At 32.5% G+C, this 26,516-nt stretch overlaps 1 protein-coding gene and 1 long non-coding RNA gene across 2 annotated transcripts in view; both read left to right on the top strand.

Moving 5' to 3' along the window:
* Positions 1–26,516, top strand: part of LOC149490070 (neuroligin-4, X-linked-like) — a 99,694-nt gene that overhangs the window by 49,509 nt on the left and 23,669 nt on the right. The window contains exons 2-3 of the mRNA XM_089714869.1: positions 16,353–16,817; positions 22,830–23,047. Coding sequence (XP_089570995.1) covers positions 16,474–16,817; positions 22,830–23,047 — 562 coding nt within the window. The 5' untranslated portion in view covers positions 16,353–16,473. The remainder of the gene's footprint in view (positions 1–16,352; positions 16,818–22,829; positions 23,048–26,516) is intronic.
* On the top strand, positions 20,169–21,361 carry LOC149490071 (uncharacterized). The gene is made up of 3 exons (XR_016318382.1): positions 20,169–20,666; positions 20,793–20,854; positions 20,929–21,361. It is a non-coding gene; the product is annotated as an uncharacterized LOC149490071 (long non-coding RNA).

The raw sequence follows: 26,516 nt of genomic DNA, 5'->3' as shown, positions 1-26,516 counted from the left end.
CTACGACAGCGTACAATCTAAAGACTCATGTTTAAATGTTGGTTTCGAGTAAGCCATGCTATTATCTAGCTTTACAAAATAAAATTATTACGTAAAAGTCATTTACGTAATTTGGGCAGAGAAAAAGTTAACTGAATCTTAGCAGTATAAAGACAAATTTGAAACAGCGCCATCTATGAAGTGTTATAAAAATCAAACACACGTTAACTATTGGAAATTAATAATCAAATGACGCATATATAAATGTTGTTTGACAATATCTAGATTGACACTATAAAAATTATGCCATTTAAGTAACTTGGGAAGAGAAACATAGTTTAAAGAATGTAAGTTGTATAATGTTAATTTTGTAACAGCGCCATCTATGAGATTTCGTAAAAATCAAATCAATTTACATGTTAACACTACTGAACACAATGTTAAAAATTAATAATTTAAATATAATTATGTTATTTATTTATTTAACTCTTTAACCCATATCTTCCCTTCCCTATAAGGTATATTTCGTGTAAATAATAAATATACTACATTTTTTTAAAGTGAGGGTAGATGTTTATTATTTTAAGTAAAACTAGACACCATTAACTACAGTTAATCTAATATTGATTGTGTTCATTGGTTACAATTTTAAAAATATTCGTGTTTTATAAAAATTTACTAGCTTACCGCCCGCGGGTTCGTCCGCTTTGTCTAAAACCTAATAAATTATATACTAAAACCTTCCTCTTGAATCAGTCTATCTATTAAAAAAACCGCATCAAAATCCGTTGCGAAGTTAAAGATTTAAGCATACAAAGGGACAGAGAAAGCGACTTTTTTTTTATACTATGTAGTGATATTTATAAAGCAATTGAATGCCATAAAACCAATAATATCAAATGCAATCTTCGTGTTTTGTGAATTTTCACCATCATGCGTTCCCACAAAAGGTAAGTTGTTACTTATAGGTATTTATTTTTTATAATGATAGCAATTCATGTTTTTTGTTGGTATTAGAATGAAATATGTAAAAATAAAATGATAAATTCTTTTATTATTTTGAGGTGCATTGGGAACAGTAGTTTTTGATAAAATTTTATTTGTAAGTAGTTTTTTTTATAGATTTACAGTTAACTTTTGATTTTTTTATTTACAGATTCAATGCTCATAAAATTATATCGCCTTTGGAAGACGATTTCTGCTGATATTTTTACAACACCACTTGAAAATTGATGATATGATGATAAAGATAGTAGCAGCGAGGATTAAGTGGAAATTAGTAATCATCCGCTTCGTCAATTTTTGACTGAAGTTAATGTCCAACGTCCAATGGTTCAATCATTGGAAGTATCTCGGGAAATTTTGGAGGATATTTTTCAGGAAGGAGAGGAGGGGCAGCCAACCACATATCAAACGACTACGTTTTAGTACCGAAAAAAATGTTATTCCAAATGAAACGTAAATTTTGCACTCACAACTGTACAAGTAATGTTTTTATTTTGACTTTGCGGTTATCTGATTATAATATTTATCGTTATGGCTATCGAGGTACCGACCGTACTGGGATCAGAGTACATGATATACTACAGTTCATCATAAGAGCATTTTCACACTGAAAAAGATGTTTTCTTTGAATCGTAGTTGCTTCATTTATTTATTTTTAATCATTTTACTATGTTTTATATTTTATAAATATATCATTTTCATTATTTAAGTAGATAGATAAAATAAATTATGTAACGGTTTTATAAGAAAACACAGTATATTTATTAGGCGACGGTGATTTCTTCCAGGCAAAAGATATTCATCAGCTCAATAAAATTGAATAGTATGTTGTTAGTTATTCTTTAGATTTACAATTGTATGAGCATTTCCGCATGCAAGTTGTATCGTAGTTTAGATATATCATAGTTTTGACATATTAAAGTTCCAACAAAACCTCAAATTTTTGAGTAGAGTTGAGCAAGATAATTTGAAAAATGTGCCGTGTTAAGTATTATAGATAAGGTTAGTTCGTTGGTAATTATTATTTCTTCTTCATTTACATGTTGTTAGTAAAAATAAACTTTGACTAACAGTCAAAGTAGTCAAAGTATATTTTAACTAATACTACTTAATATCTATTATACTTATGTTCAGTATTTATCTGTATTATTATTGCTTGACAATTAAATATTTTCATGTCGTATACCAAATTATAAACATAAGTTTGATGTGTAATTAGCTGGATTTATTTTTACACACTCACAGACTTATATTTTATGTTAAAAGAGTGTTAATAGTGTAAATAATAATATTTTTTCACAATTAAAAATAATCCTTTTTTCTGATGGTGTTGGCATTGAATTAAACCGCGCTGTCGTTTCGTTCCAAAAAGTGATGTTATGAGGAGCATATTCGGTCCTCATATCATAAAAAATCTGTGCGAAAACAATAAACACGTGTGAGGCCCTCACGGCAGATCGGGGCGGTCTGACGCGAAGTGGGGACAGCGTTGTCACTGTATCGCTCTTGCCACGCTGTTCAACAGACTTATTCGATAGTTCAGTTTTGTATTAAGACCGCTGTGACAACCAACCCGTGAGACAACCAAACCCGGTCTCCCCTACTATCCCGTGAGACTGAAACCTTGACTGAGAGGGTATGACGTCACACAGCTGATCGCAAACGGCTTAATGTACTATCCCGTGAGACCGAAACCCTCACTGAGAGGGAATTACGTCTCACTACTGATCACGACAGTCATATTTTATCTCGAGAATCTGAAACTTTACTCAATATGAAGACCGTTTGACAAATGATAGGGTGCATCATAATATTATTCGATCTCTTGAAGATGAACATGAGCATAAGCAATGACTAGAGTAGGGACGCGAATATTACAATTATATGAGACAAGAACGATTAATAAGTTTGTTTAATGAAAGATTAAGAATTGAAACTATTCGGTCTCTGGAAACGGACGAATAGCGTGAGGCCCGTCTTACTGCAGACAGATTGCCTAACTAAAAGTGATGTTATGAGGACCGAATATGTAGCCGCCTCAACTTACGGAAACGAGAGTAACCTGCGTTGTCTGTTAGTTATTGTATAGTCGAATTTAACGTTACATGGAAATTGGAATCTAAATATATTATGTATACTTATATTAAATCTGTACATGAAATATATTTCCTAAATAACTATCACGGGGTGATTAGGGATCGACACTGATTCCAAAGAAGCAAACAGTAAAATTTTTGTCCGTCTGTCTGTCCGTATAACCGTTATAGAAACAAAAACTACTCGACGGATTTAAACGAAACTTGGTACAATTATTTTATATATTCCTGAGCAGAGCAGTAAAAGTAGAGTTAAAGCTACACAGAAATCATATTGTATGAAAGAAATGTTCTCCTTATTATATAAAAAATATCTCCCGACACCATAAATGTATATCTTTTATGGTTGACTCACAATAACACGTGTAACTTCCGATAGCTTAGGAGTTCGAAGCTTTCTGATTATACATATTTGTCTATAACACTCTCAGTCCGTTTCAACTCAATTTTTATTTTCATGCATCAGTGCCACCTAAAAAATCTTTATCTCGAAAATCGAGCAAAGCTAAGAAAATGAGAAATAAGAGTTCTCAAGAATCGTTAGAGGTAAGAGGCTTACTATAGGCCGAAAACAACATGTGTTATGCCGAGAACCTGAAACCGCTTCACAACGAGAATTGCGGCTCACAGCTGACCGCGAACGGCATGTACTTACTATCCCGTGAGACCGAAACCTTCACTGAGAGGGTATAATGTCTCACAGCTGATCACGGCCGTCATATTTTATCTCGAGAATCTGAAACTTTTACTCAATATGAAGACCGTTTGACAAATGATAGGGTGCACCATAATATTATTCGATCTCTTGAAGATGAACATGAGCATAAGCAATGACTAGAGTAAGGACGCGAATATTACAATTAATGGAGACAAAAACGATTAATAAGTTTGTTTAATGAAAGATTAAGAATTGAAACTATTCGGTCTCTGGAAACGGACGAATAGCGGGAGGCCCCTCTTACTGCAGACAGATTTCGACATAGTCTTAATGACTTAGATTAGAGGTAAACATAGAAGATCAATCTACGAATTCGGTGGTGGGGTCCGACAAATATAAAAGTGGGTTTGCTTAAAACCTCACAATTGATTACAGATCATCTTCTGTATAGGCGATATTAACGTAGTATGTTATTTTTGTAATGCTTTAAAGTGGAGTAAGGAGTCGGCTTTCGTTTGAAGATACACCGGAACCTTTGAAATCACTACTTTTAGAGGAACATGTGCAATCTAAACAGTTCTTAGACAATATTCGCTCTTATAGTAGTGCGTTTCAAATGATCCTTTGGTGCTCAACAATTATCAGAAGGTCCTTTCATGCTTACTTTTAAGGTACAAAGTCAGGTTTATCATTTGATAGGATCCCTTTTGCCTGAAGGCCAACCTAAGTTTCTTTAAATATATTTTGTATTCGACTACAACGAATAGTCTAATACAAGAATTATCAATATTTCTCGAATTTAAAACTGAACTCATTTCACAATTTTAGAACATTTTTCATCAGGTTTATTCGTATGTATGCAGTTTTAAATCGACATTAGAAGCTTTTCCTCAAGATGGTGATATTAATATAAAATTGTTATAAATGCCGATAGACGGACGTCTATCGGCACTCAGGAACTTCCTGGGCGTGTTATAACGCCCAGGCCACAGTATTACAATTTTTTCTACAGCAGGGCGACGAATGTATTTTCGCATAGCAACGGAGGGGAACTCGCGGGGGGTCAAGTGACGCGGGCCACGTACCATTAACATGCTTAGTTTGTGGTACCGAGCGCGAAAGAAAGTCATCGTGTTTTTGTTTTGTTACTATGTAAACTAACGTAATTTAATACTTAGGTACACATTCTATAACGGTGCGCTCAAACTGTTAATCTACATTTAATTTAGATTATTATTTGAAATACTAAGTAACGTAGAATTTAAATCACATTCATTCATGTTTTCCTCAGATTTTCGATTTCCTCCGATTTAAGATTTTCTTATCAGTGTTCAATTTTAATTTAGTTAAATTTTATAAGAGACAATTAAGAACATTCAAAAATAAAGTGTCACGTATTTTTTTTAAACGACGAATGACGAAAAACGACCTAATCGCGGACGAAGTCGCGGGCAACAGCTAGTGTAGAAATATAACTTTTCATTACCAACAATTGACTCTAATAATAAGCCGTCGCGTCGTCACAATCTCTTCATTGTTCGCTGAATATTGTCTAATATTTGCGAACTGTTACAAATCTAATATAAAAAAACTGGAATAAAAAACATTCCTGCCCTTTATCAGGACAATGTACCCAAAAATTCCTTGAGAATTTCGTTAAATAACCCAAGAAGGCAAATTATGCGAAATTAACTCTTAAATTTAAGTGCCCCAGAGAACGTTTTGGATAATAGCAATAGATATGGCGAAGTTTTTACTGCTAAAGAAATGTTTCGAGTAAAGTTTTTATGATTCAAAGGATAGAATATTAATAAAAGTTGGTATTATGAAGCGTAAAACTGAGGGATGACGCCACCTGCCACGGGACGGATATGGATATCGAATATTAACTTTGTGTTTTGACTATCTTTACGTCTTTCACATATTTCATTTATAATGTTACTCGTAATGTAAGTATTTTGGTTTGTTCTTTTGTAGTCACATTTCGATAAATGCGTCTATTCTGTTTTTTTCTTTTAACGTCTTTTTTCCCATTGATAATCTCGTAATGATATTATATAGTATATACCTAGCCTTTAGCCTTTCTCGATAAATGGGCAGTACTTCCTGAGATTATCGCGTTCAAACAAACAAACTTTTCAGCTTTTTAATATTATAACCTATAGAAGTAGGTATAGATTATAGGTATAGATTTAGAAGTAATATTTTCTTGCATTTCTACATACTATCATATAATATGACATCAAAGCTCTAATGGAGATAGTGTTTTTTTTCTATTACACTGTAAGACAATCTTACTTTGTTTGTCTACAAAACTGATATAAACCATACAAGTCTGTTAAAATCTTCAATAGAACTTTTCAATTCTTCCTACTTGCTTTGTTCTTCCATAATGCATCCTTGCCAGTCTAGACATGACATTCTATTATCAGCCTCTATCACATTTTCAATGCCTTTCACATTGATCTGGAGATAATTAAAAACCCTGTTCGCATCAGACATCTATTGTAACCTTAATAGCAACGTAATTCATGTCTTCTATTGAAAATTTGTAAGGAAACCTTCTTGTTATTTTCAAAGAGGTATTGCAGGATAGTATAAAATTATCTGCGTCTTCTATAAAGATATCAATTTATTTGTAGGTTGACGGTTTTTTTATTAATACTGAATAATGTAACTACGAAATAATAATCCTAAATTTGCTTTGGCTTCACTCGAAGAGTAGATCTTCTCGTACTTGTGTGACAAATTATATTCAGAACGAATCATCTGTTTTACGTTATGGATAAACATACATACATCTGTATATTTGTTCATCGACATAATTACAAACATTTCACATAAATGAAGATGTAAGTAGGTAAAGATGGTTATAGACTCATATATCTGTGAGGTTTTTAATATAGAAAACGTCATTGTTCATTCGATAATGGTTTGGGTGGGATTATATTTTAACATTATTTACAGTTCGGTTGTGTTGAAATAATTGAATTGAACAAAGTAACGAGAAAAACACAGACCATGTTTCCACAGACTTCAAAACATTGACGTTTGTGCATTGAAGAGACCGTTTGTAACCAAGATATCAATTGAAACCAATTCAAAGAATCAGCATTTCAAAACCCGCACTCGAAAGAAAGTCTCCAGAACGAAATGAAATATGTAATTACGATTGTTCCCTCTTGTACTTAAATCAAATTGTACCGCTGATCTTTCATGAGCGATATTAAAATGGCAAAAGTAATCTACTGGCCAAGGTCAATTTGGGTCTAACGATGGCTACTTGTCATTCGTAACAAAAACAGAAATGCGGGAGATTACAAAAATTTCTTCCGCTAAAACCGCTTAGTCTGCCTTAAATGAGGCCGGAGTAATACGAGTGCGTGGCTAGGGTTGTCACTGTGCTGTTCTAGATTGTTTATAAATTTTTATAAAGTGTAATAGGCAATATTGAAATAGTTTTACTGTAAATATAATTACGTAAATTATACGTTTATGAGTATTACGTGCAAGTTGCATGTGCTATAACGTGTTTAATGTTTATTAGCGTTTTCAAAGGTAAATTTTCAAGACATTCAAATATAAAACTGACCTTAACTTTTTGTGCTTTATTTTTTCAATGTTGCCTTCATTTACCTTCGTCATTACAAATATTATTATTCTTCTCAATAAAGCCTTCATTAACACAATCTTAAAAACAATATTTCTATAAATAGATAAATATAACTTTTATGTGGCAACCCTATCATGTTTCTTGACCCGTTTTAGTGTGAAAGGGCGCGACGCCGCGGGCTCACTTGGCAACTGTAAAAGACTTTTTCATTTGATATCATCTGAATACTGTAATTACTAGATACAAATTACTTTGAGCAATACAGTTTTAATTTTATTAAGCTTCGCTTTATGTAGGTTACTGTTCGCGAAAGAGGACTTTTATTGTTATTTAGAATTTTATTCAGTATTGTTTTACAGCATTGTGATTAACTTTTTTGATGAAGCCGTAATATTAGTCATGTTACTCATACATAGCAGATATAAAATAACTTTTTCTATGTTTTAACTCCTATACAGTTATCCAATATTATTTAGGGGTATTTAAAAACCAATAACATATCAGCTTGTGTTAACTCTTTTTTAACCCATCCGTAAAAAAACCACAAAGCGCACTCATTACTCAACGAAATTTCGAAAAAAGCAAAAATTTATCTGCCATGCCCACCCAGACTTAATTAAAACCTTATTTTATAAAAGGCGAAACGATTCAAGTGTAACGAGGGAATTCAGAAGCGAAGCGAAGCGGTTCAAACGCATGCAAACTCACTAACGGATATTCTATACTAATTATAAAGCTGAAGAGTTTGTTTGTTTGTATGCGCTAATCTCAGGAACTACTAGTCTGATTTGAAAAATTATTTCCGTGTTAGATAGTCCATTTATCGAGGAAGGCTATATAATATCATCACGCTAAGGCCAACAGGAGCGGAGCAATGCGGGTGAAACCGCGGAGCACAGCTAGTTAAATAATATATTCTTTATACCTTGATCAATATAACTGAATCGGGAAAATCAATATTTCCAAGGGGAAATGTATGCAAGAAAGTAGAGCACATTAACTATCGCTCAGATGCATTTGAAATTATTTTGCAAAAAAACCGAGACTTTTTTCATTTTCATTTGGTAGAATTTGTATATTACCTATTTGGTTGTTCACGATTTTCGTTACGTATGCTAAAAGGAAAGTGTAGAAAAATGATATTTTATTCAAATACACAATAGGTCGCGTTCTTACCTAAAAAGAATGTGTACCTACTTCTGTTTGCATATTCCTTTGGATTAGTACCTGTTTATATCTTCGCATTATTGATAAAAACATCGAACTTTTAGGACCTTGACTGTAAAAGAAAAAAATATCATGTCATAATATTATATTGTGTTATCTTGATGATTTTTCCAATTCATTTATATTATAAGCGAACCGCTCGCTCATGACTAATCAATGATTTACTATCACACCACAGCACTCTTTATATCATTTTTTTAGTTAACAGATGAGTCCCCAGTATCTCCCGCTATGTACATTATATTGTGACTACTATAACTTCATACTTTTATAACCATTCTTCCCCGGATTTAAATTGAACACATCATAATGTACAACATTGTTTCAACCACAACACATCGATCACGCATTAATACTTCGATTCAATTACACATTTATCTTGCTTCAGACAGGTGAAACTCAAAAGGGGGGAAGGGGAGGGGGGGATTTATTCGTTTCCAATACATTATCGGTTTTGTTCGTGTTGTCAATTAAGTATTTTATTGGAACACGAATTCTGTTTCAAACTCGTGTGTTCTATATAATTATGTTTGTTGAAATGTGGAAGTTTCTGTGGGATAGGTAGGTAGGTGTGTGTTTTTAATCACTACATAGTATAAAACAAAGTCGCTTTCTCTGTCCCTACGTCCCTTTGTATTCTTAAATCTTTAAACCTACCTAACGGATATTGATGCCTTTTTTTAATAGATAGAGTGATTCAAGAGGAAGGTTTTAGTACATTATTTATGTACTAGCTTCCGCCCGCGACTCCGTCCGCGCGGTAAAATTAAGAAAAATTAAGATTTATTTTTTTTCTACGTATTTTTCCGGGATAAAAAGTATCCTATTTTATGCCCAGGATAATAAGGTATAATTATACCAAGTTTCATCGAAATCGAACCGTTAGTTTTCACGTGATGCCTTCACATACAGACAGACAGACAGACAGACAGACAAAAATTTTTTTAATCACATATTTGGGTTTGATATCGATCTTATGATATTTATTTTTTCAATATTTTCAATGTACAGAATTGACCCTTCTACAGATTTATTATATGTATAGATTAGGTTTTAGACGAAGCGGTCGAAGCCGCGGGCGGTAAGCTACTATATAATAAAAACAAGTATCATACAGTACTTGGTATAATTAAAAGAGCATTCATATAGTAGGTAATAAGAATTTAAATTCTTAAAATGCCCTTGGAGAAGGTAAGTAAAATAAGTAGGCCTTTTCATACCTATTGTTAATTGTATATAAATTAAAACTAAAAATAACTTCTGATACTGAGAATGAGATTTAATGCAGACAACAACTACTAAAACCAAACTAAAAATATCGTTTTAATATCATCATTATTCATCAAATACAACACAAAACTTCAACAATCATAACCAGCATTTGAGAAAAACAATTTGCAAACAGAAACCGAGAACTATTTTTTACGCCATCTCGAAACCCGCGGGCAAATTCGAGTTAATTAAAGTTATACAGCTCTACTAATTACTGAGGAGTTAAACGCAAAGCTGAGACATTTTACGCATCACTGAAGATGGGATCAATCTTGAAGATTGTTAAGTCAATATGTTGCTTTGATAATTCGGTGTTTGGCGGCAATAGAATCGTACCTTTTCAGACAGGTATATAAATGTTTTAGTTTGTGTAATTTTATCCCTAATAATAATCGTATGAGGCAAGTTAAATTTAGGTTTGTTTTATGAATGTAGCTGTAGATGAGATATGTTACTGTTTTAAAACACTTAATTTTCGTCAAAATTACCATTGCAATGATAATACTGTTAGTTTGTTCTAACATTATTTGCGTTCAATACGGGCCACGTAAAAAATAAAAAATGGCCGAAATTTTGACCACATTCCTATAAAATAATCTTTGCATCTACAAACATTATTTTATAGGAATGTGGCCTGTTTTTTATAATTAAAACTTCAGGGAAGTGAAATCAGAGCTCTCAATTGACTTTTATTCCATTTTCTTTGTTGTTACTTCCGCTTCCATTTTAATTGAAAACGTGACGCTATTTATATTTAAGGATAATGGTAAAATTACAGGTTTACCTAATTTAAACAAAAACAATTGTTAAGAAAACCTTGGCAACAACACAGACTATTTCATTCTATAAATAACTACTATTCTCCAGAATTATTCCAAACATTAAATAGCCGCAAATAAATCTCATTTTAATTCTCTTGTAAAGTATTTAATATCACTAAGTTTCATTCAAGAAAATATGAAACATTTCCAACGAGATCTTACAATCTCAAGCCTAACAACGTCTCAACAAAACTATTCAAACATTAAAAAGAGATTTAATAACTCTCAGCCGCTTAATCGCTATTGTGTTCACGTCTTAAGCATTCACAATATCACAGTTATAAGCGGGTCTACATAGAGCGAGCAGCCTCGCGAAGCAATTGCTACGCGAAGCTCGGTCAGTGTGCACGTGCCTCGGCCGAGTAAAGGCCAATTCAAACTACAGCAGTATCCGCTACCGCTATGGGTAGCGGTATCCTGGTGGGCACGCGATTAAATATCTTACTTAGTATATTATAGAGACTCTAATCGCGTACCGATCCGAGTTTGAATAGGCCATAAAGCTTCATACGCTTCAAACTTCAAACTAAAAGAAGCGATATATAATATAACACATTCCTCGCTACACATCCTCGCACATTATTGGTGGAAAGGCACCTTAAAGCGCGTGTGACGTCATTTCTCTACCGAGCGACTTCGACCTCCTAGCTTTGAGCAGAAATTGCTTCGCGAGGCTGCTCGCTCTATGTAGACCCACCTAATAACAATGTGCCTTCAATAAAAGCGAAATTAAATTGAGTTAGGTTTTGTAATGTCGTATTACAATTATCTGCTACGCGTAAAATTACCTTATTATGAATTTCATTAGAGCCATAATGGACTGGAGCCGTCTTAATTAGATTAAGGCTTGATACTAATTTTCTCGATATTATACAAATGTTCTGACTTAAATCTGACTCAATCTAATTTAAGATTGAGATATAATTGATTAATGCCTGAATATATTATTATGTGAATGGAATTTCTAGAAATTGTTAATATTTTGTCGACAGCAATTATTTATGACTTTGAAATGATACTTTCATTAGAACTACAAATAGAAAATAATGGTAATAGATCTATAATAACAGACTCGATTAGCTGATGTAGATACTATTAATGGAAGTCAATAGAATATAGATGTTATCATAAAATATCAATTTGTGACAATTTGATACATTGATTTTTAAAAGTTACAGAGAATTAATAAACATACTAATAGCTAATACAATATTTCAGTATTCAGTATAAAATCTATATATATATAAAACTCAAAGGTGACTGATATAGTGATCTATCAACGCACAGCCCAAACCACTGGACGTATCGGGCTGAAATTTGGCATGCAGGTAGATGTTAGGACGTAGGCATCCGCTAAGAAAGGATTTCCCAAAATTCTTGCGGGAACGGGGAAAAACGGGGATGCACGTACAAAGTCGTGGGCGGAAGCTAGTTACGATATAAAATCGTCTATTATATTGAGCAAACTAAAAACGCGCGATCATTATCATAACGAAGGTAACCAAAACATGTTAAAGAAACGTATTTTTCCCATAATAAATTTATATTAACGAGCGTGTAAGCCCAAAAGCCTTTCCGGCGTAGCCTTTATAATTCACGACAGGAAAGAATAATTGTAAAAATGAAATGGTATTTCGTAATATACCACTATGTTCATTATTCATTTTGCGGTATTATCCCGGCTTCTGACATGTAGATTATAATACATCGCATTGTATGGTTTTATATTTATCTTGCGGAGTTTAAAATGTTAGGAATATTCTTTAGAAGATTCTAGTGACTAATATTTATGACTAGCTGCTCCGCGCGGTTTCACCCCCGTGGCTCCACTCCTGTTGCCCGTAGCGTGATGAAATATAGCCTATAACCTTCCTCGATAAATGGGCTATCTAACACCGAAAGAATTTTTCAAATCGGACCAGTAGTTCCCGAGATTAGTGCGTTCAAACAAACAAACAAACAAACTCTTCAGCTTTATAATATTAGTATAGATATAGATAACTTAGAGGTCAGATGTTTTAGAATAGAATTAGATTAGGTATTATAACCTTGTCTCTCTTCTCTTCCTAGAGATAAAGTTATTTATTGTTCCTAGCAATTATGATAATAATATAATTCTGGAATCTTTTGACATATTGGAAAATGTTTTCGGTCGTAGGTATGAAATTCATACTATGAATTGTTATTCAGAATGTCTTGACTACGGCTTCTGCTACTATTACTCTGAAAATTGTTGAAAATGTTATATATATGTTATATATAAACTCAAGCATTTATTTAGGTATTCTTCTTTAAACTTCTTCTAGAAGCACATTTGAACTAGTATAACTTAGTTTTACTATTTAACACAGGTTCAGAAAGGAAAAGAAAGAGCCAGCAATAAACTCTGTAAGAGCTCATTTAAAATTAAATTTCTAAATGAAATAATCAAAGTATACGTAGGTATACTAAATACTTTGAAAACATAACACAACTTCTTAATAATTAAGTGAGTGTATTTAAAATAATTTTGCCAATTTAGATGTTAGAAAAAAAAGATCGGGAAATTACGCAAATTGTTAAAATACTATGCGAAAGTTGATTTGGCCTTAATTGATTTCAAACCCACAGGTTATAAAAATAAAGTTCATTTTCAAATTAATGTCATAATATTTTTTTATAAAATAAGAAACGCTTAGAGAAGAAAACAATAATTATTGTGGCACTACAATGCAATCTACGCATATTTTTAATTAGGCCACGGCTTCTACGTTTCTTAAGAAATCTTTATTTATTGTATACTTAAGGGCTTGGTCTAGTAGTGCAAACAAATGCATCCTGTCATCCTATATGTAAATAATACAAATGTACTAAGGGAAAGTTGCTCCACTTAATTTTTAAAAATTAAATCATTCGTATAATTTAATATTTGTAATAAGTACAAAAAATGACAATTTGAAACAATTTTCGTGAAAATTACACCGGGTGATTTTTTTTATCAGTACACAAGATTTGCGAATACTTTCTATTGATATCTTCAACTTCATGTTTATATAACTGATCAACTTTTACAAAGAAATTTGGACGAAATATAAAAAAAAAATAAGCTTTCCATACAAAATGCATAACTCTATACATTTTTTTCGACCTAAGTTTCTTAGTGAAAGTTGTTCAGTTTAACTAATAAAACGGATAAACAAATTTTGTATATAATGAAAAAATGTAATGTTTGTGTTAAAAAATTATAAAATAGAAAAATACGCAAATGAAAACAAAAGATATTTATTTCTGACTAGCTTCCGCCCGCGACTCCGTCCGCGCGGATGTCAGTCTTCACGTCTTCTACAGATTTATTATATTATGTATAATATATAGATTTATATTTATAAACCTAATAAATCTTTTGCTAGCATTCTGATGCTTTATCGGTTGCACTGGATTTATCTCTTTTTTTTCAATCGCTTGAATGATATAGGATGGGTCCTTGATGGCATCGAATGCTGAAGTCTCGAATCAATCAATTCTGACAGTAGGCAATTTATGTAAAATCTTGATAATGGTCCATCATTTTATTTTGCCTAAACGTTACATACTTTTTTATATACTCTATTTTTAACGAATGATTCATTCCAGTCCAAACAGCAAATAAGCAGACTTCTGCTTCTGCAACGTTTAGTTGTCCCTGAATTTGTAAAAAATAGTCATGATTCTTATCTATGACAAAAGTGTTATTTTTTGCATTGTATTTCAAATATTAAATTTTTTTTAACCGCATCTTCCGCATTCATGTCTTTTGCCGGAATTAGACATTTAACTTCTACTAGTCCCATTTTCCCTTTTTGATATGGGAGTGTATAAAGTAATTTTTTTAGATATTCCTCGTTATACTTTTAAAAAGTTATTATTGTCATTTTGCTCATTAGGTAAAGTAATTTCGATATCAGTTTTAAGTTTTTTGATACCTGCAATAATAACGTCATAATCGCCTGCACATACTTATCGATTACACCCTGTATACAATCCACCATCCACATTCATAATGTTTTCCTGTCCTCCTCTCCTTTACGCTGTTCACCGATACATTTTAAATGAGTAAATCTGCTACCACTGTTTCATTGTGATCAGCAAATTTTCACCACTGTTGTCGATTATTTGTTTTTCATTTTTAATCAGCAATTGGGAATCATCAGTTTTGTTTTTTGCAGATTGGTGATGTACCCTAACAATACGTCGAAAAGAGAAAGCATCAACGAATTATCGTTTTCGTCCTCTTTTTTTATTCTTCGCGTCTCTGTTACTTCTGTTTGTTTAGTTCTCAACACCCACTGAATTTTCTATGTTATTGTGATCTTCCATTACATCTGAGTTTTGATGATGTGATGATAATCCATTCGTTTTAATATTGGTACTTAGAGTTGGTAGACTAAACTAGAAATGGCGGACTAAATTTGTCAGCGCGTCTGTAAGATCAGAATATAATACCAACATCCTGTATTTAAGTTACAAAATTAATAATCAAACAACATGCCGCTACGTTGAAAATGACTAGAAGAAAAAATTAAAACACCTCGGATCAATTTTGGAGTAAACAAATCATTTTCCCCGTATGGGGATTTCCCCGGATGAACTTGGGAAGTTCAAGTTCTCAATACAAGTTTATATTATATTTCGTATTTCTCAAACGAAAAATAAACATTTTTGGAACTTCAAAAAAATTATATTATAAGAAAATTTATGAGCTTACTTTAGTTTTAAAGAAATATAAATCCCTTTACTGACACCCCGTAAAATAAAGAAATTGTTGCCAATCACCTTTGCAATCTATTTGGTTTCATTAACTTTATGTTCGAAGATAATTTTTTTTTCTAGTAGTTACACGCGTATTTTTTTCGTTTATTTTCCATATCGAAATCAAATGTTTAAAAATACGAATATTTGCACAAAACTAAGATAAAAATAATCAATTAACAAAAATATTAAATTTAATGAAGTAGAGCAACTTTCACTTCGGTATGAAGGAAAATCGAGCGTAGAGCACACGTCAGAACGCTCCGGCCCAAGGAGCGCGACTAAAGAAATTCGCTAGGATTTTTCCTAATTATTTTAAATATATTTTAATATTTAAAGAATTATCAAAATTCAAAAAAAAAATTTTTTAAAGGATTAATACTCATTGGTCTTCAACCAACTCGAATAAATTAATGGAAAAAATAACTTTTAGCAGTATTTATCAATAGATTTTGTAAGGCAAAAAATGGGAAATTTAATGAATTTATAACGTTCTAATTAAGAAAATCATAAGTTTTTCGGCAATTGTATTCAGCAGTTTTTAATAACGACTATATAAGGATAATAATGTGCTGATCAGATTGTGTAAATTGTAATCGGTTGCAACGTAGTGAGTGCACAAACTTAGCTCGAAATGTCTTTGGGAGAAAGAGACTTATCTTGAAGGCCTGATTAAGGTAACATCAAGTAACTTTATAAATGTGAAAAAATTCACGCGCATTGCGTATATAACACTAATTGATAAACAAGAAAAAAAAATTCAGTTTATCATTTCATTAGCCGGGAAAAAATTGTCAAATAACTTGTTGAAAACGCAATTTTGCTAGACTGCAGCCTTAAGACTGCAGATGTTTTTCTTATAATACTTAAAAAAATATTTTCAAAATTATTAACCTAAATCTCGTTTGTTTCAGGTGTTCTCAACAGCATAGACATTGCCAATAAGTCACTTCAAAAATGTCGTACTGAATGCCAACAAAGATCCAAAAGGGGTTATAAACAGAAATGGATCTTCAAAGGTGATATACACAGAAAATGGCCGCTCACAGATTGCCATTACACCTCTGCAATTCAATAAAGCAGTACCTCATAAAACTAGAGTTAACAAAGATAAAGGAGATAAAAAATAAATTAAAATTAGACGTGAAGCTAGAAGCAAGAGAGAGGATAATAATAGTCGTGTTGATAGTGTTGTTGTTAAGTGTGACGTCAAGTGGTAATAGTTTTGGTAGGAATTCTATGTTACGGACCAGGATAATAGGGACTAGGTACGGTAAATTGCAAGGAGTTATATTGCCGATGGATCAACATAAGTACTTGAAGCCTGTGGAAGCGTATTTGGGAGTGCCGTACGCGACGCCACCTACGGGATCAAATAGGTGAGTCTTTTGATTTATTATAGACCATGATTATATCTAATCTAATATCTAATATCTTAATCTTCTTAATACTATTATAAAGGCGAAAGTTTGTAAGGATGTATGGATGTATGGATGTATGGATGTATGGATGTTTGTTACTCTTTCACGTAAAAACTACTGAACCGATTACAATGAAATTTAGTACACATATAGAGGGTAACTTGGATTAACACATAGGATAGTTTTTATTCCGGAAATCCCACGGGAACGGGATCTCTGCGGGTTTTCCTTTGCAAACGCGGGCGAAGCCGCGGGCGGAAATCTAGTCTTAGATATTTTCTAGGCAGTATGAATTAATGCATATTCAGCTAACGTTGTTCTGCGTGTATATCCTAATCCTTTAGCAGCATTCTTAACGAATTTTATAATGCTCGGACAGCCAATTTCAAAGGTCGTATATGGTATAATATAATAATGTAAAAATGCGCGCATTTGCTTCATATTTTCATACTAGCTTTCCGCCCTCGGCTTCGCCCGCGTTTTCAAAGAAAAACCCGTTCCCGTAGGATTTCCGGGATAAAACCTATCCTATGTCCTTTCTCGGGTATCAAAATATCTCAATACCAAATTTCATGCAAATTGGTTCAGTAGTTAAGGCGTGATTGAGTAACAGACAGACAGACAGAGTTACTTTCGCATTTATAATATTATATTATGGATTAGTATATTAGTATATTAGTATGGATTTCATATTTTTAATTCATCGATTGAAAAATAGTCTTACAAATGTAGCTACTATATTTTGACCTGAAGAGATGAGTATCATTCAGTTTAAATACGAGTACAATAATTTTGATGAGAGCATGATAAATATATGAGCATAATGATTAAATTTCTAAAGCAAATTTTAAGACTTGGCTGATATTTAAAATTGAAAATACGAAGATTTCTCTCGATTTTTAGAACAAATGGTCCAGAGTGATAAACGTAAAGGCTCTAATTGTAAGGTAAAATTAAGTATCTACTTACTACAAATAAGAGCATAAATAATAAATTGTCTGTATGATGGCAAAAATAGAACAATGTGGACTAAACTCAGCTTAATTTAATTGGTCTGTAAAGTTTTTGTTTTTGAATAGAAATTTTGCGGTTCATTTCAAATAATGTGGAAAGTTTGTTCATAAACATAATTTATGTGGAATAATCAAACTTTGCCCAGTTACATGTGACAAAGGGTTTGAATGTCCTCCCAATTATGTATATTAGTAAGAATATTAGCATACTAGGATAATATACCTATAAAAAAGTGAAGTCCCATGTCCCCAAGTGGGGTAAGGGGCAGATGCATTATACATACATCTGTTTCACTGATCGATTTTCTTTAGAGACAAGTAGGTGATGTAGGCCTTCTGTGTCCTGCTAGACCGAGACATCTTTTTTTCTTCGTCTCCACCGTGAATCGAACCCAACCACTGTACCTACCAAGGAGGCGGTTAATATATCTATATGTACAACAGTTTTTATCATAACTACTAAAATGTAACTAACTATGTTAAAACATATAAATAACTTGAACTGGTCAGTGAAATCTTTTATGATTTATAAACGATTTTAAACTAGCATTCATTCAATTATTATTTACAATTGTAAACTAGCATTTATGTCGCGAATTTGCTTACGGCGTTGCATAATAACCGTTCTAATTATTATTATAACATAAAAATGAAACAATGAATTTTATATTTATGTTATAGTCAAACCCCGAAGCTCGGGCACTCGTAGGTTGGACTGGTCAATCCTCAGGTCTGACATAATGATTTTGTCAAAGCCCAAATAAATGTAATATTTCGTCCTTTTACTAAACAATTTTCGCCAGACCTGGGAGAGACTAATTTGGTCAGGCAAACGTCAAAACAAAATTTTATTAAATCGGGGATTGACCAGTCAAACTTGATTTTGGTATGAAATCACACGGTAAGGTATTAATTTTATTTTTTATTGTTTCAATAGAAAATTAAATCGACGTTTGATCGAGTTTTGCAGTCGCTTCTAGAATTGACTAGGACAAAACCAAAACAGAATAATTTACGTTGGACGTTTGACTGAGAAGTTAGGAGCTCCTAGGTTTGAGTAAAAATACTTCAGTCAAAGGGTGAAATTCAAATATATTTCGAGGATTGCCCGATGTTTTTCGCCTAACCTAAGATAAACCAGTCTTTCCGCGAAGAGATTGTGTTTCGGGATTTGACTATAACATTTAGAGAAGACATTATTTTTCCACAAGGTACTACAAAGTAAATCTTCCTGTATAGATAATATAATTTATAGAAGTCTTTTGAGGGTTTCTTATAAGAAAAGAAAAACAAGGAAAGATTGGAATGTCAAATTCGTTATTTTCGAGGAACCAAATTTGATTTATTTGTTTTTCCTTATAAAAACAACAATGCAAGAAGTCTATTTATATAATTAATACAAAAGCGAACGGATGTTTTTTATTCAATCACTTCAGAATTTCAGAACCGATTTTAATTAAGAGATAGAGGCTAATTTAATATACTATTTTATTAAGAATTGAAATAACATACCCGTACATCCTATCCTACTTCCTATTCTACTAATATTATAAATGCGAAAGTTTGTGAGGATGTATGTGTGTTTGTAACTCTTTCACGCAAATACTACTGAACCGATTACAATGAAATTTAGCACGCATATGTAACTTGGATTAGCACAGGGTAGGTTTTATCCCACGTTCCCAAGTCCCACTGGAACGGGAACTATGCGGGTTTTTCTTAGAAAACGCGGGCGAAGCCGCGGGTGGAAAGTGTTCATAATATTTGTTATCACATTGTTTATTATATTATCCCAGTCATGCGGAATTTACGTCTGTTTATAGATTTTACCTTTCAACCATTTTACTATTAATTAATCAATAAACGATTGTTCAAAGTTTTCAACTGTAAAGTTGAACATTTCAATCTATCTGATTTATATTGAAACTACGGCAACGGGTCAGGTGAATACCAAGCGAATTGTTTTGTATAAATTATTGCCAGAGTTTCATATTATTGCACGAAACCTTGATTTAAGGTTATTTTGAAACTAAACGGGTCAAGGTGTACGAGAATTAATTTTGCGGCAAATAGTTTTTGGTTTGACAAAATTGTTGGATGTTACTTTGTTTAGGAACTACAAGGTTTTAGTACTAAATAATTTCTTAAATACCTTCTTCGATCATAAAACTCTCTTCACGATACAAAATGGGTAGGTAATAATGATTGCATTATATTTAAGGTGATGAATTAATTTTTCTAACATTTACGGCCCTTTTTAAACCTTCGTAATTGACCTATTATTAAAGTTGTCGTGATGAAAATTCTTGACAAGAAAGTTCAATAGTAACACAATACGTCTACCGTTTTAGAAACATGATTCCATGATATTTTCTCGATAGAAAAAAAATACAAAGTTCTCATTGTTATTTTTTTTTAATCTCTGGCATCTTCAAAATAACAAACGTAAAGTTACGACTTTTTGGATATTAACTATAAAATATACAACCTATACGTCTACCGATTTAGAATTTTGAAATATGCGATGGTTTTGAAATAAACAAGAAATACTTGAAATTAGCGCGCGACCAGCCAATATAGCGAGAGCCGCCCTGTACCTTCCTACCCCGATCGCTGCACGAGTCATTCCCGCTACGGCCGTCACACGGGGAACTTGTGTCGCTCGCTCAATCGTAAAAAAGGGTGACAACACGATAAGACAAAATGAGACAAATGGGGACAATAAAGAAAATAAGAAGAAGAAACATAAAGGTTGGAGGAAAAAGAATGCTTACAATTGGAACAAATTAATGAAGTAAGTTGGTTTTATTTTAAATTTGATGATAATTGTATTATAGACGATGTTTGATATGTACCCCTGTTTTAAGTACATAACGAATGTGTAAGATTTTTTCATTTATAGCATAGATAATCTTTTCAGAAATCCGGAATCCAGAAGGAAAATAAACCCACTGATTGTTCACAATGTGAACCCACTCCTTCGTAAGTACCTTTATTCAGTCAAAAATATATGTTATCAACGCTCTACTGGTTTTATCGCATGATTCCATTTTTAGCAAAAAGCAACAAAGTGCAAAGAAATAAAAAATCATGGTGAACTTAGTGGAAGTATGGTGGAGGTAATATGGAACAGGAGCTCATTGGAGTAGTATTATATTTAAAAAAAATACAAAAAAATTTCAAGAATTACATTTCTTAGTAGGTGGTAGATAAGTATGTTGTATAAAGAATTTGATGTTGATATTTATTTCATTTATACTTACTACACCTGTGCGGGAAATTGCTTAGTACTAAAACAGGTTTATATTCATATTTACATAGTAATGTGAGTTTTCATTTCGAAAAATTTTGTGTAAGTATATTAAATTGAGTTCCTGGGTGATCTGGAAACACAATTGGGCCCGGAAGATGGCGCTGCAGTCACTCCTCCTAATCACATGAACCGATTTGGATGAATATTTGTGTGCACATTTCATTGTTGTGGGATGATTGGTTGATTCGTTTTCACATTAGCTAATATTATGTATTTTTGTTGTAAACTTAATTTAATGTTTAAAATACATTATTATTGGTATAAATAAGCCAGTGTTCATCTCACATTGCTGTACCTGCCTACCTACCCTACCAGGGCCTAACTTTGTTCTGGCTATTTTATTTTGATTATTTGTAATGAATAATTACAATTATAATAGAGTGCAAAAAATAAATACATGCGTCGATATATTTTGTGTTTTTTTTAAAACAATTTTTTTATTTAAAAAAATATCATTCCGACCGCGGCTTTGCCCGCGTGGAATTAGGTTATATCGTGAATCCTGTTTTATCCCACAGAAGTGTTCAGTTCGGATAAAAAGTATCCTATGTGTAAATCCAGGCAATTAGCTATATTTTATCAAAATTGGTAATGTAGTCTTGACGTGATTAAGTAACAACTAACAAAAAAATATATAAATTAACATCCAAAGTTTCGCATCAGTTTTACTGTATTAGTGATATCTTCCACTCTTGACTTTGACTGAGAAGAATTAGGGTTTATGACTTCTTTCAGAAATAGTACCTTTCATTTCTGGGCATGATACGTCAGCATCAAATTCTATCTAAATCAATTCAGTAGTCCGCGTTATTGAGTACCATTTCATTTTTTCAGAGTAACAATATTTTTTTGTTATTTTAAAGATTATTTATAACCTGTATTATTTTGTAATAAATAATACAGGTTATTACGAAATAATAATAATTATTAATAATGTCTAAGTAGTTGTTAAAAAGAAGATTATTTGTTTATAAGCAAGAAAATAAAACCAATAAATCAACAATTAAATAAATGTATAACAATATTATAACTGTATGACGACTCCATACATGTTTGTCCCGAGTCGGCCAGCGGCAGCGCGGCGAGTTTGTAAGAATGACTTCGCGCACACCCGCGTTCGCGATAGCGAGCTATTAGACTCCGCCCGCCAAGCAGTGGATTTTTTTTTGTGTATCGTCTTAAGTATATAGTATATCAAAGAGTAGGCCACATGAAGCGCTTATAAATCATAATTTAATGTTAGCATTCTTAAATACATTTAAAATAAAATTTATAGCACTTTATAGAGATGAATTGTTTATTTGTAATATGTAACTATGAAACGTTTCACTCCTATTTTTTAAATATAACATGTCTAATTACTGTCAACAATATTTAAATATTCCTTTTCATAAAAAAATTGGTTGTCTTTAAAGTCGGTTTACTGACGATAGTTGAACGTGACAACGTCCGATTGTGCTTCTTTGTCGCTCGTTCCGCGCTCTCGCTTGCACTTCAAGCCTTACATGGAACGCCTCAGAGCGAGGTAACGCCGCATGAGTCATGTTTTTTCGTGCGTGCAGCCGGCGCTATCGAATTATAAGACGTTGTCACGTCAAAAACCTATTTAAAACTTTTGTGTTTAACAATCTCTTCTTTTCCCAGGTTCGCACCAACCCGCGCGCCAGCCCCATGGGACGATGTCAAAACCGTAGACCACATGGGCCCCGTCTGCCCGCAGCGTCTCCCAGACATTTCCAACGAGACCCTGACCCTAGAACGAATGCCGAAGGGCAGGCTTGAGTACTTGCGAAGGCTGCTACCGAGGCTCAAGAACCAGAGCGAAGACTGCCTGTATATGAATATTTATACACCCGTGCAAGGTTGGTATCTTTGTAATGGGTTTGAGCTTCGTTAGTTTTGTTGACAATGTTGGTAGTGGAATATAGTTTCATATTTTTTGTAGTAGTTTACCGCCCGCGGGTTTACACGTGTAATCTAAAACTTAACACTTAGGTTTGCTAAAACTATCTCTTGCCCGCATATTGAAAAAGGGACTTAAAATCAGTCCAGTTGTTTTTGAGTTGATCGTGAACAGACAGACGCAGTGAATGAAGGACTTTGATTTATATGCGGTCTATGTCGTGAACAGTAGGTAATTTAATGTATTTAATCACTCTTTTCAAAATTATTTTCAATATTCTATCCTTATCCTATCTTTTTTAACCGTAGAAGCTTTTTCTAATTAGTGGTTAGGAAATGAAGATGTTATAAATGCTTATTAAATTTAATATTAAATTAATTTTACTATGTCCTATTCCTATAGTAATAGGTAGTGTAATGTAGTAGGTATATTTAAAATTTTCTAATTACTGTGACAAGACTGTGACACAAAAAGTGTATTTGACTATTTTGATAGTAAGATTTTTTTTGCTTAATTAAATTCTGATTAGATGTCCTATTTACTACAACCCATTATGATAATAAAATAACAATTATTATTTATTTTCATTAAATATTCCTTGAATAACATATTTAATACAAACCGTTATTGCAATAATGTATAGTTATATTCTGTTACATCCTGCGGGCGAAATCCTATATTAATTATTATATGCAAAGGAAATTCGAGACACGCATAAACTGATCCTCTTTATTCAATTGGACAAGTTGTCTTTGTTCTCTGCTTTATATTATATTACATTATAGAGCTTTTTATTCAAAATGAAATATGATTACTCTTTATTGTACTTATTTGTAATGATAACATCTAATATTCTAATATCTATCTAATATAATTATACTAGCGACCCGCCCCGGCTTCGCACGGGTGCAATGCTGATACTAAATACACTACAGACAAATTGTGAACGTTGTATAGGTATAATAATAATAGTTAAAAAAAACTAAAAAACACGCTTTTAATAGAAAACCGAACTAAAAAATAGAAAATTTTATCAAATTAGTGTATTGTCATCGGTCCTCAATAAATCTACAAAGTTTGAACGAAATCTGGCCGTTTAAAGTGGGTCAAAATCGCGCCCAAAGAAGTCGGTTACAAACATACAAACATACAGGTGAAGCTAATATAAAGCGTGTAAAAATATAGCGGCCCGAGCCGGGCGGCCGCAAACGCTACGTCCCGCAATTTTTAAATCTGTAATATCTTCGAAAATATTCACTTAAATCATACGGTGTAAAGGGCCATATAGATCTATATTAAATGAACAATGTATCCATGGTATTTAATTGGTTAAGGATTAATGCTGTATTGGTTAAAATCGCTTCGAAAATTAGCCATTATTTGTAAAAAGTAAATGACAAAAAAAAGTTATTGTGGGTTATCCATAAGAGATAGACATATACCATCGCGGACTTTTCTGTAGACCTTTTCAATGTGTATAATACTTAGTACATTATTTTGATAAAACTCGTAGGGTTCAGCCTGCGTTTGCAATGTAAGCGGAATAAATGTAATTTTTTACGACATCACATTAGAAACCTCAAAAATAACAGTACTTCTCCACTACTTAATGGATCTTATTATACATATAAACCTTCCTCTTGAATCACTCTATCTATTAAAAAAAACCGCATCAAAATGCGTTGCGTAGTTTCAAAGATTTAAGCGTACAAAGGGACATAGGGACATAGGGACATAGGGACAGGGAAAGCGACTTTGTTTTATACTATGTAGTGATTATAAAGGCGAAAGTTTGTAAGGATGTATGGATGTATGGATGTTTGTTACTCTTTCACGTAAAAACTACTGAACCGATTACAATGAAATTAAGCACACATATATAGGGTAACTTGGATTAACACATAGGATAGTTTTTATCCCGGAAATCCCACGGGAACGGGAACTATGCGGGTTTTCCTTTGCAAACGCGGGCGAAGCCGCGGGCGGAAATCTAGTATAGAATGTTTGTACATATTATTGATGGAAAAAATTTGAAGAATGTAATGATGATGAAAATAATGAAGTAACAATGAAATATTACTGATTCATGACAGCATAATAGCAGCAGGCTTTAAACTGTAAAGAGTACAAACTTTACATAGTCATGCGTAGGTATATTACAGACTAGCTTTCCGCCCGCGGCTTCACCCGCGTTTTCAAAGAAAAACCCGTTCCCGTAGGATTTCCGGGATAAAACCTATCCTATGTCCTTTCTCGGGTATCAAAATGTCTCTATACCAAATTTCATGCAAATTGGTTCAGTAGTTAAGGCGTGATTGAGTAACAGACAGACAGACAGAGTTACTTTCGCATTTATAATATTAGTATGGATAGTATGGATTTATTTAAACGAGTCTGCCAAATAAATTTATTCTACATATAATATGAATGTATATAGAATGGCTTTTTGCATATGGATAGAATCGGGCTATTTTTTATTCCGGAAAAAGGTCCAAATAGGTTGGGAACGTTTGACAAAAACTGAGTTACATTTACTGAAACTCAGGGGAATGAAATCGTGCAAAAAGTGACCTTGCCATTCAATTGTTTAAAGGGGTCTATTCTTATGTTTTACGACTTGTTTTTGCTTCAACAAAGCAATTAATTCGTCGTAAAAAATAAGAATACACCCCGTTAATTACAATCTCGAGGATAAATTCTGTGTAGAATCAATATTGTTACAAAATAAATACTATCTCTAATTATTTATATTGTGATCAAATATTAATTTATATTAAAACAAAAAAAAAACTATTTAAATAAATTAATGGCTAGTGTTAGATCTTAATTAATTATTTTTATGAGCCCTTGTGCAATAGTAATAATTTTATTATTATTTTCCTAAGATACGAATTTCTACATCAAAATTTGAAAATGGTTGAGTGAAAATTTTAACCTGAATCTTATTCTTTAGGTACATTAAGTTTATAAGTAGGTACCTACTTTACAGTACACATATTGATCATTATTGTCACATACAGACAAAACCGCAGTAATCAGATATATCAAAAACATTTAATAAGTTCATTCACAAGTCCAATTCAATAAACTGCATATAAATTTTGTGATTAAAGCATTTTATCACGATTTTCACGCAGTTGTTTTAAATGCTTAATTATTATGAATAGCCTGATTGTTTTGCGATAATTTATTCATTCTTTACCCAATTATCCATTTTGGAACTGCAGGGGAATTTAATTTTTATCATAATCATCATTAACTGCAAATTAAATTTAAATTTATTATTTTATTTTAAATTTACATGAAAACCTACTTCACGTCTTTATGTTATTAACTTATAATAAGTTGCCTGGAAGAGATGACTATTAGGTGATAAGACTGTCCGGTAATGTGGTTAAGCTAAAAATATGTTTTGTTGTTGTTGGTTG

Source organism: Colias philodice, chromosome 3, assembly GCF_061535455.1.
Source record: "Colias philodice isolate Cphi_HAF_F1 chromosome 3, ilColPhil1 Martin Lab GWU primary, whole genome shotgun sequence".
Lineage (NCBI taxonomy): Eukaryota > Metazoa > Arthropoda > Insecta > Lepidoptera > Pieridae > Colias > Colias philodice.
This window is presented reverse-complemented; position numbering and strand designations above follow the sequence as displayed.